Raw genomic sequence first — 13,818 nt, 5'->3', positions numbered from 1 at the left:
ATGATGAACTGAGTGTCCTGCTTCAATTCTGTAAGCATCGATTAATCTATAAATTCACTTTACATTCTAATCTGACTTGGTATACATCGGATTGCAAAGAATTTGAATAAAGTAGGAAATGTATGGCTTTGAAAAAAATGTTTCATATTTTGTATTGATTTTATTCAAATATAAAATTGACTTAAATTCTGATAATGAAAATGTTGAACACTTAAATTTTGCCTTTGGAAAGAATTTTCCTTTGGAGATAATTTGCAACTAAATTTCATTTCAAGTAGTTTTGGTTTAGTGCCTGAATGTAAAATGGGTTGTTTCCCAGTTATTATTTTTGTTGATTTCAAGTAAGTGAGTAGTTAAAACAGTCTGGTACTTCCAATATGCAAAGCCTGTCGCTATCGCACCAAGTCAAAATAACCCACGTCAAATGGATTTTCATAGTAAGATGTGGAAATAATAACATGTTCATATCAATTAAATTATGTTCTTCTTAATTGTAGGACCCTTCAAGCCGTGTGATCACCTGTTTGGTAGTTGGATGATACGTCTTGGTGTATGGAGTATTGTTTTGCTCTCTCTTGTCTGCAATGGTTTAGTCGCCACAACAGTTTTTGGATCTCCGGCATTTATTGCCCCACCGAAACTTTTAATAGGCCTCATGTCACTCGCGAACGCTCTGATGGGGGGTTATAGTGGCATTTTGGCAGTTGTAGATCTGTGGACATTAGGCAGATTTGCAAAATATGGAGCATGGTGGGAGAATGGAGTTGGCTGTCAAGCTGCAGGTTTTCTGTCTGTATTTGCTTCAGAGATGTCCATTTTCCTACTTACAGTTGCAGCAGTTGAACGCAGTCTATGTGCAAAATGTGATATAAAACATGGAAAATCTCTGGCTAGCGTCAAGATAGCAGCTACATTCTGTGCGATTCTGGCATCTATAATAGCAATGCTTCCACTGTTCCATATTGGAGATTACGGGATTTCTCCACTTTGTTTTCCTTTACCCTTCGGTGCACCTTCAACTTTAGGCTTTCTTGTGGCTTTAGTTTTGCTGAATTCTCTTTGCTTCCTGGTAATGACAATAACCTACACAAAGCTTTACTGCCATTTGGAAAAGGGAGCCCTACACAGCCTTTGGGACTGCTCAATGGTTAAACATGTTGCCTGGCTACTCTTCACTAACTGTATTCTATACTGCCCCGTGGCTTTCCTGTCATTTTCCTCTTTGCTGAATCTCACAGTTATTAGTCCGGAAGTAATCAAGTCAATACTCCTAGTGATTCTTCCATTGCCAGGATGCCTCAATCCCTTGCTGTACATTTTTTTTAACCCACATTTCAAAGACGATCTTGTACTTCTGAGGAAGCATGGCCGATTATGGAAGAAATCAAAGCAGAGAAGTTTGGCCTCAATAAATTCAGAAGATGCAGAGAAACAGTCTTGTGATTCTACTCAAGAACTGGTGACACGCCCAGGAAGCAGAAATGTTGCATGCTGTGACTCAGTGATCAATACTTCCAGACCACTGACTTACCAGATGATGGAAACTTGACAGCAGTCATTTTTGTTCGCCATCATTTAATTGTCAAGGTAAAGGACCATGGAAAGAAACTTCACGCCAGGTTGAACTGGTTGCTACAGATAGTTCTAAACACTTGTGTTTTAAATGGCACATTTTTATGCATGATGCCTCCCTTCCCACTGAAACATTTACCCTGTGGCAGAGAAATCAGATTATGTGAAAAATCTTTACACTCCAGAAGATCAGAATGCCACCTTCATTATTCCAGAAAGTTCTTCAGATGTCACATTGTCAACCAACCACTGCAATGATTCAACCAATAAGAACTTCATAATTACAAATTTTATTTGAAACTCAAGTTCATAGATGGGAAGTTTGAAAACTTTATCAGCATATGCACTATAGTTCAAAACCTAATGCACAGTTCTTGAAATATTGAAGAGCTTCCTTCATGTAGTTCATCTCCAGACCACTTTGAGTGCCAGTGACATGATTACGAGATTACCTGTAATACACAGAGCTAGAGAGATTTTACAGCATGGAAAAGGCCCATCATACCATATCCTAAAACTGCATTCAAATGTCATATGATTTCCTTTAGACTCTGACTACACTTGATTTCAAATGTAATGACTGCAATAGGTTTGCTGAATATATGCCTCTCACAGCAACACTTCCGATCCACATCGTCAATTTAAATTTGTTCTGAATGATGCATCTCATTAATTTTTACTACTTTGTCCACATACTTAACATTTTATTGGTTGAGATAATTCTAATTATTCAGACTTTGTCCATTGATGAAAGAGGTGTAGCCATTCAACACCTCTCCCAAACTATTTGAATCAATAAAGGAGATGTGGTGGCTCAGTGGCTGGCACTGCTGCCTCCCAGGGATCAGGGTTCAATTCCATTTTTGGGTGACTGTCCTTATGGAGTTTGCACATTCTCCCTGAATCCGTGGAGTTTCTTCCAGGTACTCCCATAGTCCAAAGATGTGCAGGTTAAGTGGATTGGCCGTACTAAATTGTCCTTGGGTCTAAGGTTGTGCAGGCTAAATGAGTTAGCCATGGGATATGCAGGGTCATGGGGTAAGAACATAGAATGTTACAGCAGAGTACAGGCACTTCGGTCTTCGATGTGCCAACCTGTGGAACCAATCTGAAGCCCATCTGTCTGACACCATTCCATTTTTATCCATATGTTTATCCAGTGAAAAGATTAATAAAGGACTGAGTTGAACAAACAAGGATATGAACCGCGAACATTTGCATCTTGTACATTCACCTACAGCGAGAATCATACCGTTAGACTAATAAGCCACCACCAGGATGTGGTGAGATCCTCTTCGGAGGGTTGGTATGGATTTGGTGGGTTGAATGGCCTACTTCCATACTGTAGGGATTCTATAAAAGAGATAAAGTTCACCTGTAACTCGTAAGAGTATAGTGTGATGAGCAAATCAATTCCCCTTACTCCACTGGTTCAACCTTTAAGTTCTTAAATTATCTGAAGTCACTATGTAGAACAGTCAGTTAAAGGATGGTTCACATGCACATATGATTCAACAGATTCCTGAATGCATGTTACATTAAAAATATCTGATAACTGTTAACTAAACTTCTGTTAGTGATGTTAGCGTTAATGTGCCAAACATCATTGTGTTCAATCATATCTTAGGATAGGGATATAAACCTGGACCTTAACTCACTGCCGCTTTATTATGACTTGACATTGTAAATTTGTCTCTGCTTAGTTATTGAAACTATTACTTCAATTTATTTTTACATTCCTGGGTCACAAAAGATTCCTGCTTAAGATTAATGACCCATTCAAATCACAGAATAGACTACATATTCATTCCTGTATTTACATAAATTATGTACAATATGATTAATTATGAGATTCATATCTTTAGTAAAGAGATCTGCACTTTTCAAAAACTAAATTTAAGTAGTTTAGCAATGGATATACACAAGATTATTGCAATAAATATGTATTAGAAATTGTTTTAAAATAATAATTATGACATAACTAAAAAAACTTGCAGTACAATAATCCTACAAAGTCTGACCATAAAAACAAGAAAAAAAGTGTCTTAGAGATTAAAGTATCAAAAACATTTGTCACTCCTGAATTTTCTTAAAATCTATAAAATATATGTACATTTATGAAAATAAAAGTGTATTTATTTGTTTTAAGGGCAATACCGATTTTGTATCCACACTAGATATTGCGTAATGCTTTACCAGGAAAAACAGAATCATTAATTCAATCCCTTGTGTGGAGTGTAATATTTTCTGTGTATTTTTGAAGTGCCATACTGAATAGAAATGCCTCGCCATGAATTCACTTTTGGACTGTAAATAATGTATGTAAACATTTAGCTGTAAATAGTTTGGCTGCTGGAATTTCCACTTCAGAATGGAAATAAGAACATGTTAAAATAAATACTCACAATAAATTACAGCTGTTTTGTTCTTGTTTTTCTTTTAGTGTGCTGTTGCCATATTCTTCTCCTATTGCATTTGATCCTAAAGCAGGCTGAAGCTGGATGTAGCCACTGCTAGAGTTGCAAATTTAAGCCTGGTGTACAAAAAATCCTTTTGTAAATTATTCCAACATTGGTAGACAGAAGAGCAACTCTGATGTTTCTTAAGAACTTATCTGTCAGCACACTTACCTCCAAGTCAGAACATTGTTGGCTTTGAACAGTCTGCAAGCCTGAGCATGAGATCTGGGCCAGCATTTCAGATCTGAACCAAAACCCCAACAGAAGAAGAGGGGAATTGTTGCAATCCACATTTTCCCCAGAATTCAACAATACAAAAGTGGGTTATCTGGCAATCTGACTCATTGAGGTTTGCTAGACTTTTCTGTAATTTATTGGTTTCCCCAATTCTTTGAAGTTCAGTATAGAGCCATTTGGAAGTCATGAAAGGTACTGTAAAAATTGAAGTTCTTTCAGACATACTCCAAAAAACTTTTGAGAAAAGGTCACGCGATCTGAAACATGAACTCTGATTCTCTCCACAGCTGCTGCCAGACCTGCTGAACTTTTCCAGCAATTTCTATTTTTGTTGCCAAACATGTAAAATTGAGCATTAATGATTATGTATTAATTTGCTCATATTAATATTTATATGAATGCACATATTACGTATTGATATCTAAATATCAACTTATGAAAACAGTGGACAGAGTCTCAGGTAATTGTAGTGTTCAAGAAAAGAGATGGACTAGATAAGTGACATACGATGCTTGTGTTCTTACCAAAAATATGCAGATTTGCTAAAGTACCAGCAATTCTTTGATGGTTCTTGTCATGGCTTTGTATGATAGTTTTTGCCTTACAGAGAAAGAGGGCAAGTCTTTGTTTCTGTGATAAAACAAGATGGGATGGGTTGGGCTCCAATGAAGTTGATCCTTTCGAGGTATTGGGTCTTGTTCATATGCTTGAGCACATTCTTGAGTGGCCTAGCCTATGGTAATAGAGAACTCTGTTTAAGAAGAAGGTGGGCATATAAGAGTTTCAACATCAAAACATTTCTGATTGGTTTGGGAATAAAGAAAGAGCAAATAAAGCTTTTCAGGTTTAAAAGATAATCTAAACATAAATTAGAAATAAAAGTAACCTTCTAACAGATGTGTTAAATGCCTATCAATTATAAGTGAAATACATTTTATTCAAATGCAGCTAGGCAGTTCTTTTCCTTTATATTTTATGTTTTGGAATGCAGGAGCCACTCCCAAATAACTACACTTGCTACGCTTATATAAAGTTTGAAATCCTTTCCAGATATTAATTATATCAAAATAACTAGCACACAATTATGTTAAAACAAAACCTTTTAAAAGTTCACATTTCCAGCTGATGCTTTGTAGGGACAAATTACTTGATATTATTACAGGAAGTCCATTTGATTCTAAACATCCTGAAGTAATTTAAATCCAACAATGTGTGAATAGGGCCCTTCTCCCTTCCCTCTTAACACTAGACACCAAAACCACTAAAATAATTCCAATGATTAACCTGATGCAGCATCAGTAAACTTTTAAAAATCACACATCACCAGGTTATAGTCCAACAGGTTTATTTGGAAGCACTAGCTTTTGGAGCGCTGTTCCTTCAACAGATGGTTGTCACAACCACCTGATGAAGGAACAGTGCTCAGAAAGCTAGTGCTTCCATTAACCTGATGCAGCATCAGTAAACTTTTAAAAATCACACATCACCAGGTTATAGTCCAACAGGTTTATTTGGAAGCACTAGCTTTTGGAGCGCTGTTCCTTCATCAGATGGTTGTCACAACCACCTGATGAAGGAACAGTGCTCTGAAAGCTAGTGCTTCCAATTAAACCTGTTGGACTATAACCTGGTGTTATGCGATTTTAACTTTGTACATCCCAATCCAACACCAGCATCCTCAAATCATCAGTAAACTTTGGCATCAAGAAGTTTTATAAATTTATAAAATTTCTATTTATATGGAATTATAAGGTTTAAAAACATATACAGCTGCATTTGATACTTGGTCATTTTTAAACTGATGCATTTGCATTATATCAATTATATCATGAAATACAGTAAACTAACATTTCTGATTCGAAGTAATGATGGGAAGGACAATTACAACATTTAATAATATTACAGATTACAGATAACAGATGATGAAGTAACTGGTTTTCTTAATGTTATTTCCTGTAATGACTAAAGGTGTGGTTTATAATTTATATATATTAAAGTCTTCAATTAGTAACTGAATTAAAGTCAATAACAATGCGAAAGGTTTTGTGCAACTGAACTATGACCATTTCACATGATTCATACAAGTAATTGATGTGTTTTAATAAATAATAAAGAACAAAAAACTTTCAGATTACTTAATATGCCTACTGAACAGCAATAAGATCAATAGCCCCCAAGTCACGAGCAATATTTCTGTTATTCTTTCTTCGGTCTATGATACTATATAGCTGCTGCCTCACAGCACCAGGGTCCCAGGTTCGATTCCAGCTTCAGGTGACTGCCTGTTTGGAGTTTGCATGTTCTCCGGGTGCTCTGGTTTCCTCCCACAGTCCAAAGATGTGCAGGTCAGGTGAATTGGCTGTGTTAAATTGCCCAAAGTGTTAGGTGTAGTAGTCAGAGGGAAATGGGTCTGGGTGGGTTACTCTTCAGAGGGTCGGTGTGGACTGGTTGGGCCAAAGGGCCTGTTTCCACACTGTAGGGAATCTACTCATCATCTACTCATCAACTGTAATTCTGATTCTCACCTGGTTGATTAGAATTCACAATATTGCTGGAAAAAAAGACACTAAAGTTCAGCTTTATCAGTTGTCCTTTATATAACGTTTTCTGTTGCAGGTCAAGAGTATCAATTCCATGCCCTTTGTGGACCAGTGAATATGTAATTAGCTATTAGATTGGTTTTGAATGTGAGTGATTTCTTTAATCTGAAGGGATCACATTTACCACAAGAGTCGAAGAGTCACAATGACCCCATTCTCCCAGCCCATTTTGAAGGTATGCCAAATTCGTTTAGACTTCTGTGGCAAATTTATGTGGCAGACCTTTGGGCATTGCCCGATAACAATGGGGTTGGTGGAAATGGCACATGCTTCCGGAAGCTTCAGGTGGAAAGAATACCACATGCTGTAAGTTAACAGTAGAAATGTGCACAGATTTGCTTCATGACTACCACCACTAGCCAATTCTTGGAAAGAAACTACACACAGGTATGATTCCTGCACATTAATAAAATCATGAATGACAAGGTCTAAGCAAAGAAGCAAGTTTCAGTGATTTCACACAAAATAGGCAGACTTGAAAGAAGTAGAGTCAGTATTTTAACAGAGTTAGCTTGGCTACTTTCTCAGCTGTTACTAAATTTGTACTTACACAAAGACAACAACTGAGGAGAGAAAGAATATCTGATACTTCTATGAATTGAGGACAGAAAGAGAATCAGGTCCCCTTTTGTTGTGGTTAAAGCACATTAAATGAACACCATATTCATTGAAAAATCATCTAAAATGTACCTCTGGTTACCAAAACCTCAGTGATAATGTCATGACTCAATTCACAAAATGAAAGTCAGGAGAAGAGGAAGAAAGCAGCTATTCAATGTTTCATTCCGAAAAATGTACTTTCTGTTGACATATTTTGTAATCTGTCTGCATTACTGAGCTTTTTAATGATTAATGGGCGTGAAATTTGTGGGGGTGGGTTAATGGGGTGAAATTGACCAGAATGGGGTAATGCAAATTTTAACAAATCTGCAGCATTTTCACACAGGCCTGATTTTGCACAATTGACACAAATTAATTTCACTCTTGATCTGTTAGCTAATAAGGATTGGAAACTGCTACTTGTGGATGTTAGGATAGGTCTTTTGGATGAAGTGTTTGATGAAATTCAATTTTCCACACTCAAAAGCCAAGTTAGTGGTTTTGTGACAAAGGAGGATTGATCAGACAGTGATCAGAATATCAATCTTCCGGAGCGTCCGGAGATTATTAATGTTTATCCAGAGAAATGGGGCACAAAGTTTAACACCTCCATCAAAGGCGTAAATTCCCTCAATACTAAATTGGAATGTTGAAAATTAGCACTAAAGTTGTGAAATGGCATTTAAACCTTTGTAATTCAGAACAAAATGAACTTCATTCACTCCAGAGGAATGAATTGCTTACTGATAGTATACCTAGGTTCATATAATTGAATGGTGGGCCACATCTGTAAGTAAACCATCTCAGAATGTTGGGATCTAATTTCCTCCATTTGATGAGTTCTCATCTAGCTATTACAGGAAGAGGATCAATAGACAACAAAATCTTCTCAAATGGAAAAGGGCAGGAAGTTATTGAGCAATTCACTTTATCATCTCTGCTGAGTTACACAGGGAGTTTACTACTATATTTTTAGTTTTTCAGTAGTCTTGTTGGGAATTTAGAATAGTGGGAATGGAGGTTAGGGCAGTTGAATGTTCCTCCTAAAGAATGTGGGAGGTAAGGTTCACCACTAGTGTCCCTGCTGACTGCATCTGTGGGAAGTGCACCCAACTCCAGCTCCTCAAAAACCACGTTAGGGAACTGGAGCTGGATGAACTTCGAATTATTTGGGAGGCAGAGGGGGTTATTGAGAGGAGTTACAGGGAGGTAGTCACACCTCAGGTACAAGAAGAAGGTAGATGGGTTACCATCAGGGGACAAGAAGGGAACCGGCAGGCAGTGCAGGGACCCCCTGTGGCCATTCCCCTCAAATAACAAGTATACCATTTGGATACTGTTACGAGGGGGCAAGTGACTTAACAGGGGTAAACAATGGGGTGCAGCTCTCTGGCACAGAGTCTGCCCCTGTTGCTCAGAAGGGAAGGGGAAAGAGGAGCAGAGCATTAGTCATTGGGGACTCCATAGTTAGGTATTCCTGATGAAGGGCTTTTGGTCAAAACGTCGATTTTACTGCTCCTCGGATGCTGCCTGAACTGCTGTGCTTTTCCAGCACCACTCTAATCTAGACTCCATAGTTAGGGGGACAGATGCCAGAGACTCACGGTTGGTGTGTTGCCGCCCAGTTGCCAGGGTTCGCGATGCCTCTAATCGTGATTTGGGATCCTTGAGGGGGAGGAGGTGCAGCCTCAAGTCATAGTCCACATAGACACCAATGACATAGATAGGAAGAGAGATGGGGATTTAAAGCAGAAATTCGAGGAGTTAGGGTGGAAGCTTAGAGATTGAACACACAGAGTTGTCATCTCTGGTTTGTTACCTGTGCCACATGCCAGCGAGGAGAGGAATAGGGAGAGAGAGGAGTTGAACTTGTGGCTACAAGGATGGTGCAGGAGAGAGGGTTTTGGATTCTTGGATAATTGGAGCTCTTTCTCGGGTAGGTGGAACCTCTACAAACAAGTCAGTCTTTACCTGAACCAGAGGGGTACCAATATCCTGGGGGGGAATTTGCTCTTCGGGTAGGTTTAAACTAATTCAGCAGGGGGATGGGAACCTAAATTGTCATTCGAGTATACAGGAGGTTGAGAGTAGTGAAATCAAAACTAAGGTTTCAAGGTCGCATGAAATTGGTTTGAAGTGTGTCTACTTCAATACCAGGAGCATTTGGAATCAGGTGAGTGAACTTGCAGCATGGGTTGGTACCTGGGATTTCGGTGTTGTGGCTATTTTGAAGACATGGGTCGAGCATGGATAGGAATGGTTATTGCAGGTTCCAGGATTTAGATGTTTCAGTAAAAAAACAGAGAAAATGGTAAAAAAAAAGGGTAGTGGGGGGGGTGTGGGACTATTAGTCAAGGACAATATTATGGTTGCAGAAAGGACTTTTGAGGACTCGTCTACTGAGGTAGTATGGGCTGAGATCAAAAACAGGAAAGGAGAGGTCACCCTGTTGGGAGTTTTCTGTGGGCCTCTGAATAGTTCCAGAGATGTAGAGAATAGGATAGCAAAGATGATCCTCGATAGGAGTGAGAGTGACAGGATAGTTGTTATGGGGGACTTTAACTTTCCAAATATTGACGAGGATTATTATAGTTCAAGTACTTTAGATGGGTCAGTTTTTGTCCAATGTGTGCAGGAGGGTTTCCTGACACAGTATGTAGACAGGCCAACAAGGGGTGAGGCCACATTAGATTTGGTTCTGGTAATTAACCTGGCCAGGTGTTAGATTTGAAGGTAGGTGAGCACTTTGGTGGTAGTGACTACAATTCGGTTTAGTGATGGAAAGGGGTAGTTATATATCACCGGTGAAGAGTTATAGCTGGGGAAAAGGTAATTAGGATGTGATTAGGCAAGATTTAGGAAACATAGGATGGGGAAGGAAACTGCAGGGGACGGGCACAATTGAAATGTGGAACTTATTCAAGGATCAGAATAACCTAAAGAGAGAGCTAAGAAGAATCAGGAAGAGACATGAGTCATTGGTGGATAAGATCAAGGAAAATCCTAAGGCTCTCTGTAGGTATATCAGGAATAAAAGAATGACTAGAGTAAGATTAGGGCCAATCAAGGATAGTAGTGGGAAGTTGTTCGTGGAGTCAGAGGAGATGAATACTTTTTGTCAGTATTCACACGAGAAAAAGACAATGTTGTCAGGGAGAATACTGAGATACAGGCTACTAGACGAGATGTGATTGTGGAGGAGGTTTGAGCAATTCTGGAAACAGTGAAAATAGAGAAGCCCCCTGGGCCAGATGGGATTTATCCTAGGATTCACTGGGAAACCAGGAAGGAGATTGCCTTTGGCTTTGATCTTTATGTCATCATTGTCTACAGGAATAGTGCCAGAAGACTGAAGGATAGCAAATGTTGCCCCCTTGTTCAAGAAGGGGAGTAGAGACAACCTGATAATCATAGCTTTACTTCGGCTGTGGGTAAAGTATTGGAAAGGGTTATAAGAGATAGGATTTATAGTCATCTAGAAAGGAATAAGTTGATTAGAGATAGTCAACATGGTTTTGTAAAGGTGACCAAACAGGTGGATGAGAGCAAAGTGGTTGATGTGGTGTATATGGATTTCAGCTGCTGAAAATGTGTTGCTGGTAAAGCACAGCAGGTCAGGCAGCATCCAAGGAACAGGAGAATCGATGTTTCGGGCATAAGCCCTTCCTGCTGTGCTTTACCAGCAACACATTTTCAGCTCTGATCTCCAGCATCTGCAGACCTCACTTTCTCCTCTGTACATGGATTTCAGTAAGGCGTTTGATAAGGTTCCACACAGTAGGCTGTTGCACAAAATATGGAGACATGGAATTGAGGGTAATGTGGCAGTTTGGATCAGAAGTTGGCTAGTTGAAAGAAGAAAGGGGGTGGTGATTGATGTTCATCCTGAAGTTCAGTTACTCGTGGTGTACTGCAAGGATCTGTTTTGGGTCTACTGCTGTTTGTCATTTTTATAACTGACCTGGATGAGGGCATAGAAGGGTGGGTTGGTAAATTTGCAGATGACACTAAGGTTGGCAGAGTTGTGGATAGTGCCGAAGGATGTTGTTGGTTACAGAGAGACATTGATAAGCTGCAGAGCTGGGCTGAGAGGTGGCAAATGGAGTTTAATGCAGAAAAGTGTGAGGTGATTCACTTTGGAAGGAGTAACAGGAATGCAGAGTACTGGGCTAATGGTAAGATTCTTGGTAGTGTAGATGAGCAGAGAGACCTTGGTGTCCAGGTACATAGATCCTTGAAAGTTGCCACCCAGGTTGATAGGGGTATTAAGAAAGTATACGTTGTGTTAGCTTTTATTGCTAGAGGGATTGAATTTCGGAACCATGAGATCATACTGCACCTGTACAAAACTCTGGTGTGGCCACATTTGGAGTGTTGCATGCAGTTCTGGTCACTGCATTATAGAAAGGATGTGGAAGATTCTGAAAAGGTTCAAAGGAGATTTACTAGGATGTTTCCTGGTATGGAGGGAAGGTCTTACAAGGAAAGTCTGAGGGACTTGAAGCTGTTTTCATTAGAGAGAAGGTTGAGAGGTGACTTAATTGTGACATTTAAAATAATCAAAGGGTGAGATAGTTTGGACAGTGAGAGTCTTTTTCCTCAGATGGCGATGACTAGCACGAGGGGATGTAGCTTTAAATTTGGGGGTGATAGATATAGGATAGATGTCAGAGGTAGTTTCTTTACTCAGAGTAGTAGGGGGCATGGAATGCACTGCCTGCAACAGTAGTCTTGCCAAATTTAAGGGCATTTAAATTAGCATTGGATAGGCACATGGATGAGAATGGAATAGTGTAGGTTAGATGGGCTTGAGATTAGTTTCACAGGGTGGTGCAACATCGAGGGCTGAAGGGCCCGTACTGCGCTGTAATGTTCTACGAAAGACCTAGGATCAGTGAGAACCCAGAGTCAGGGAATGTCATTACTAATGTAGCAAGTAAAACTCTATGTTAAGAGTTAAAAAATAACATGAAACAAAAAAATGTTTTAAATCCATACGTGTTGGATGAACTGATGACCAGAGCTTGGTATACACAGGCTTCTGTATACTGTTGGTTGTTTATATGTTTCAGCCTCCTAGGCATACAGGATGTCAGTAAATAAAAGTCTTGTTTATCAGGAAAATGATCATTATTCAATTATTTAATGGCAACAGGAAGCAATCAATTGGACTGGGCAAGTATGAGAATAATCTGAAAAGTACAGACATTTTAAGATTGAGAGGAAGACAATTATCTTCATTACAATCACTCTCTATTTTCTGTTTAAACATTGCATTGTAAAAAACACATAGAAAATCAGCTGGGAAACTGTTTTAATTAGTTGATTTCCTGTTCTCTGCAGCTGAATTACGTTTTTATATCGTCACATACTAGCAAGCATGTTTTACAATTATACATCGGTGTCACTAATATCAGAAGAGCTAATAAGTTAACAAAGCATTTTACATCCAAGCCATGAGGAGATGTGAACTTAAAAAATGGGGAATGCAGCATGCAGCTAGCATCTTTTAAATTCAGCAGTGTTAGCTTCTTAAGTGTTGTAACCTCTGTACTGACACATAATAAATATAGAGTAGGGAATGTTTGACAAAAATAGTCCCCTTTCCCCTCTCAAACCCTCCCCATTCAAAAAACCACCTAAGGAATTGTCACAGAATTGACTTCTGGTTGTTCATCTGCCACCATGTTTGGTTCTGCAGGCAATTAACTAGACTGAGAATCTAAACTTCAACCATTTGAGTGTTTTCTTTTTCCTGTCACATATTTCTGACTACAAAAGTTTTCGTTCAAGTTTCAGATATATCCTTCCTCAAAACAAAGGGAAAACCCTGCAGCATTGCATGGAAGAAAGTCATTTTTCAAAGTCAAGCAAAGTGTATACAAGAACTTCTGTAGTTAGGAACGTTAGGTCATTATTCCACTAAGCAGGCCATTAGTTATGTTTACCAAACTTACAATTTATTTCCCCTATTGTATTTAGATCCTTTCAGAAAGTGGTTGCACCAAGTCAAATCTAGTGCACACACAGTTTTTAACCTATGAAGTACTGAAGGACCCTTCCTTTGCTAAAACCCATTATGTTCATATGGAAATGCTCCAAAAATGACGATGTGAAATCATTCATAGTTTGATATTTTTCCAATTTAAGAGATGCAAGTGCAATTAATGTGCATTGGGGTGTGTGGATGTGGGTGTGGGGAGCATATTAGAATAAAATATGTTTTGCATTCTGTGCTAGATTTTCACATCCTTTCTCACAAAACGTTTGCAGTGGAGGTAGGGATTTTGTCTCATCATGTCCACAATAGTTAGCTGGAAGGGTAATTTGGCTACTGCTACTCTCCTGCC

At 38.9% G+C, this 13,818-nt stretch overlaps 1 protein-coding gene across 5 annotated transcripts in view; it reads left to right on the top strand.

Annotated features, from left to right (window-relative positions):
- The window catches only part of LOC122559759 (leucine-rich repeat-containing G-protein coupled receptor 5-like), a 166,877-nt gene extending 162,905 nt beyond the window's left edge, over positions 1-3,972 (top strand). For all 5 annotated transcript variants that reach the window (XM_043709740.1, XM_043709737.1, XM_043709736.1 and 2 more), the window contains one exon: positions 498-3,972. In XM_043709740.1, the coding sequence (XP_043565675.1) occupies positions 498-1,549 (1,052 nt within the window). In that variant the 3' untranslated portion in view covers positions 1,550-3,972. The remainder of the gene's footprint in view (positions 1-497) is intronic.
- The last annotated feature ends 9,846 nt before the right edge of the window (positions 3,973-13,818 follow it).

This window comes from Chiloscyllium plagiosum, chromosome 19 (genome assembly GCF_004010195.1).
Source record: "Chiloscyllium plagiosum isolate BGI_BamShark_2017 chromosome 19, ASM401019v2, whole genome shotgun sequence".
NCBI lineage: Eukaryota > Metazoa > Chordata > Chondrichthyes > Orectolobiformes > Hemiscylliidae > Chiloscyllium > Chiloscyllium plagiosum.
The sequence above is the reverse complement of the archived record's forward strand: the minus strand, read 5'-3'. Positions and strand labels throughout refer to the sequence as shown.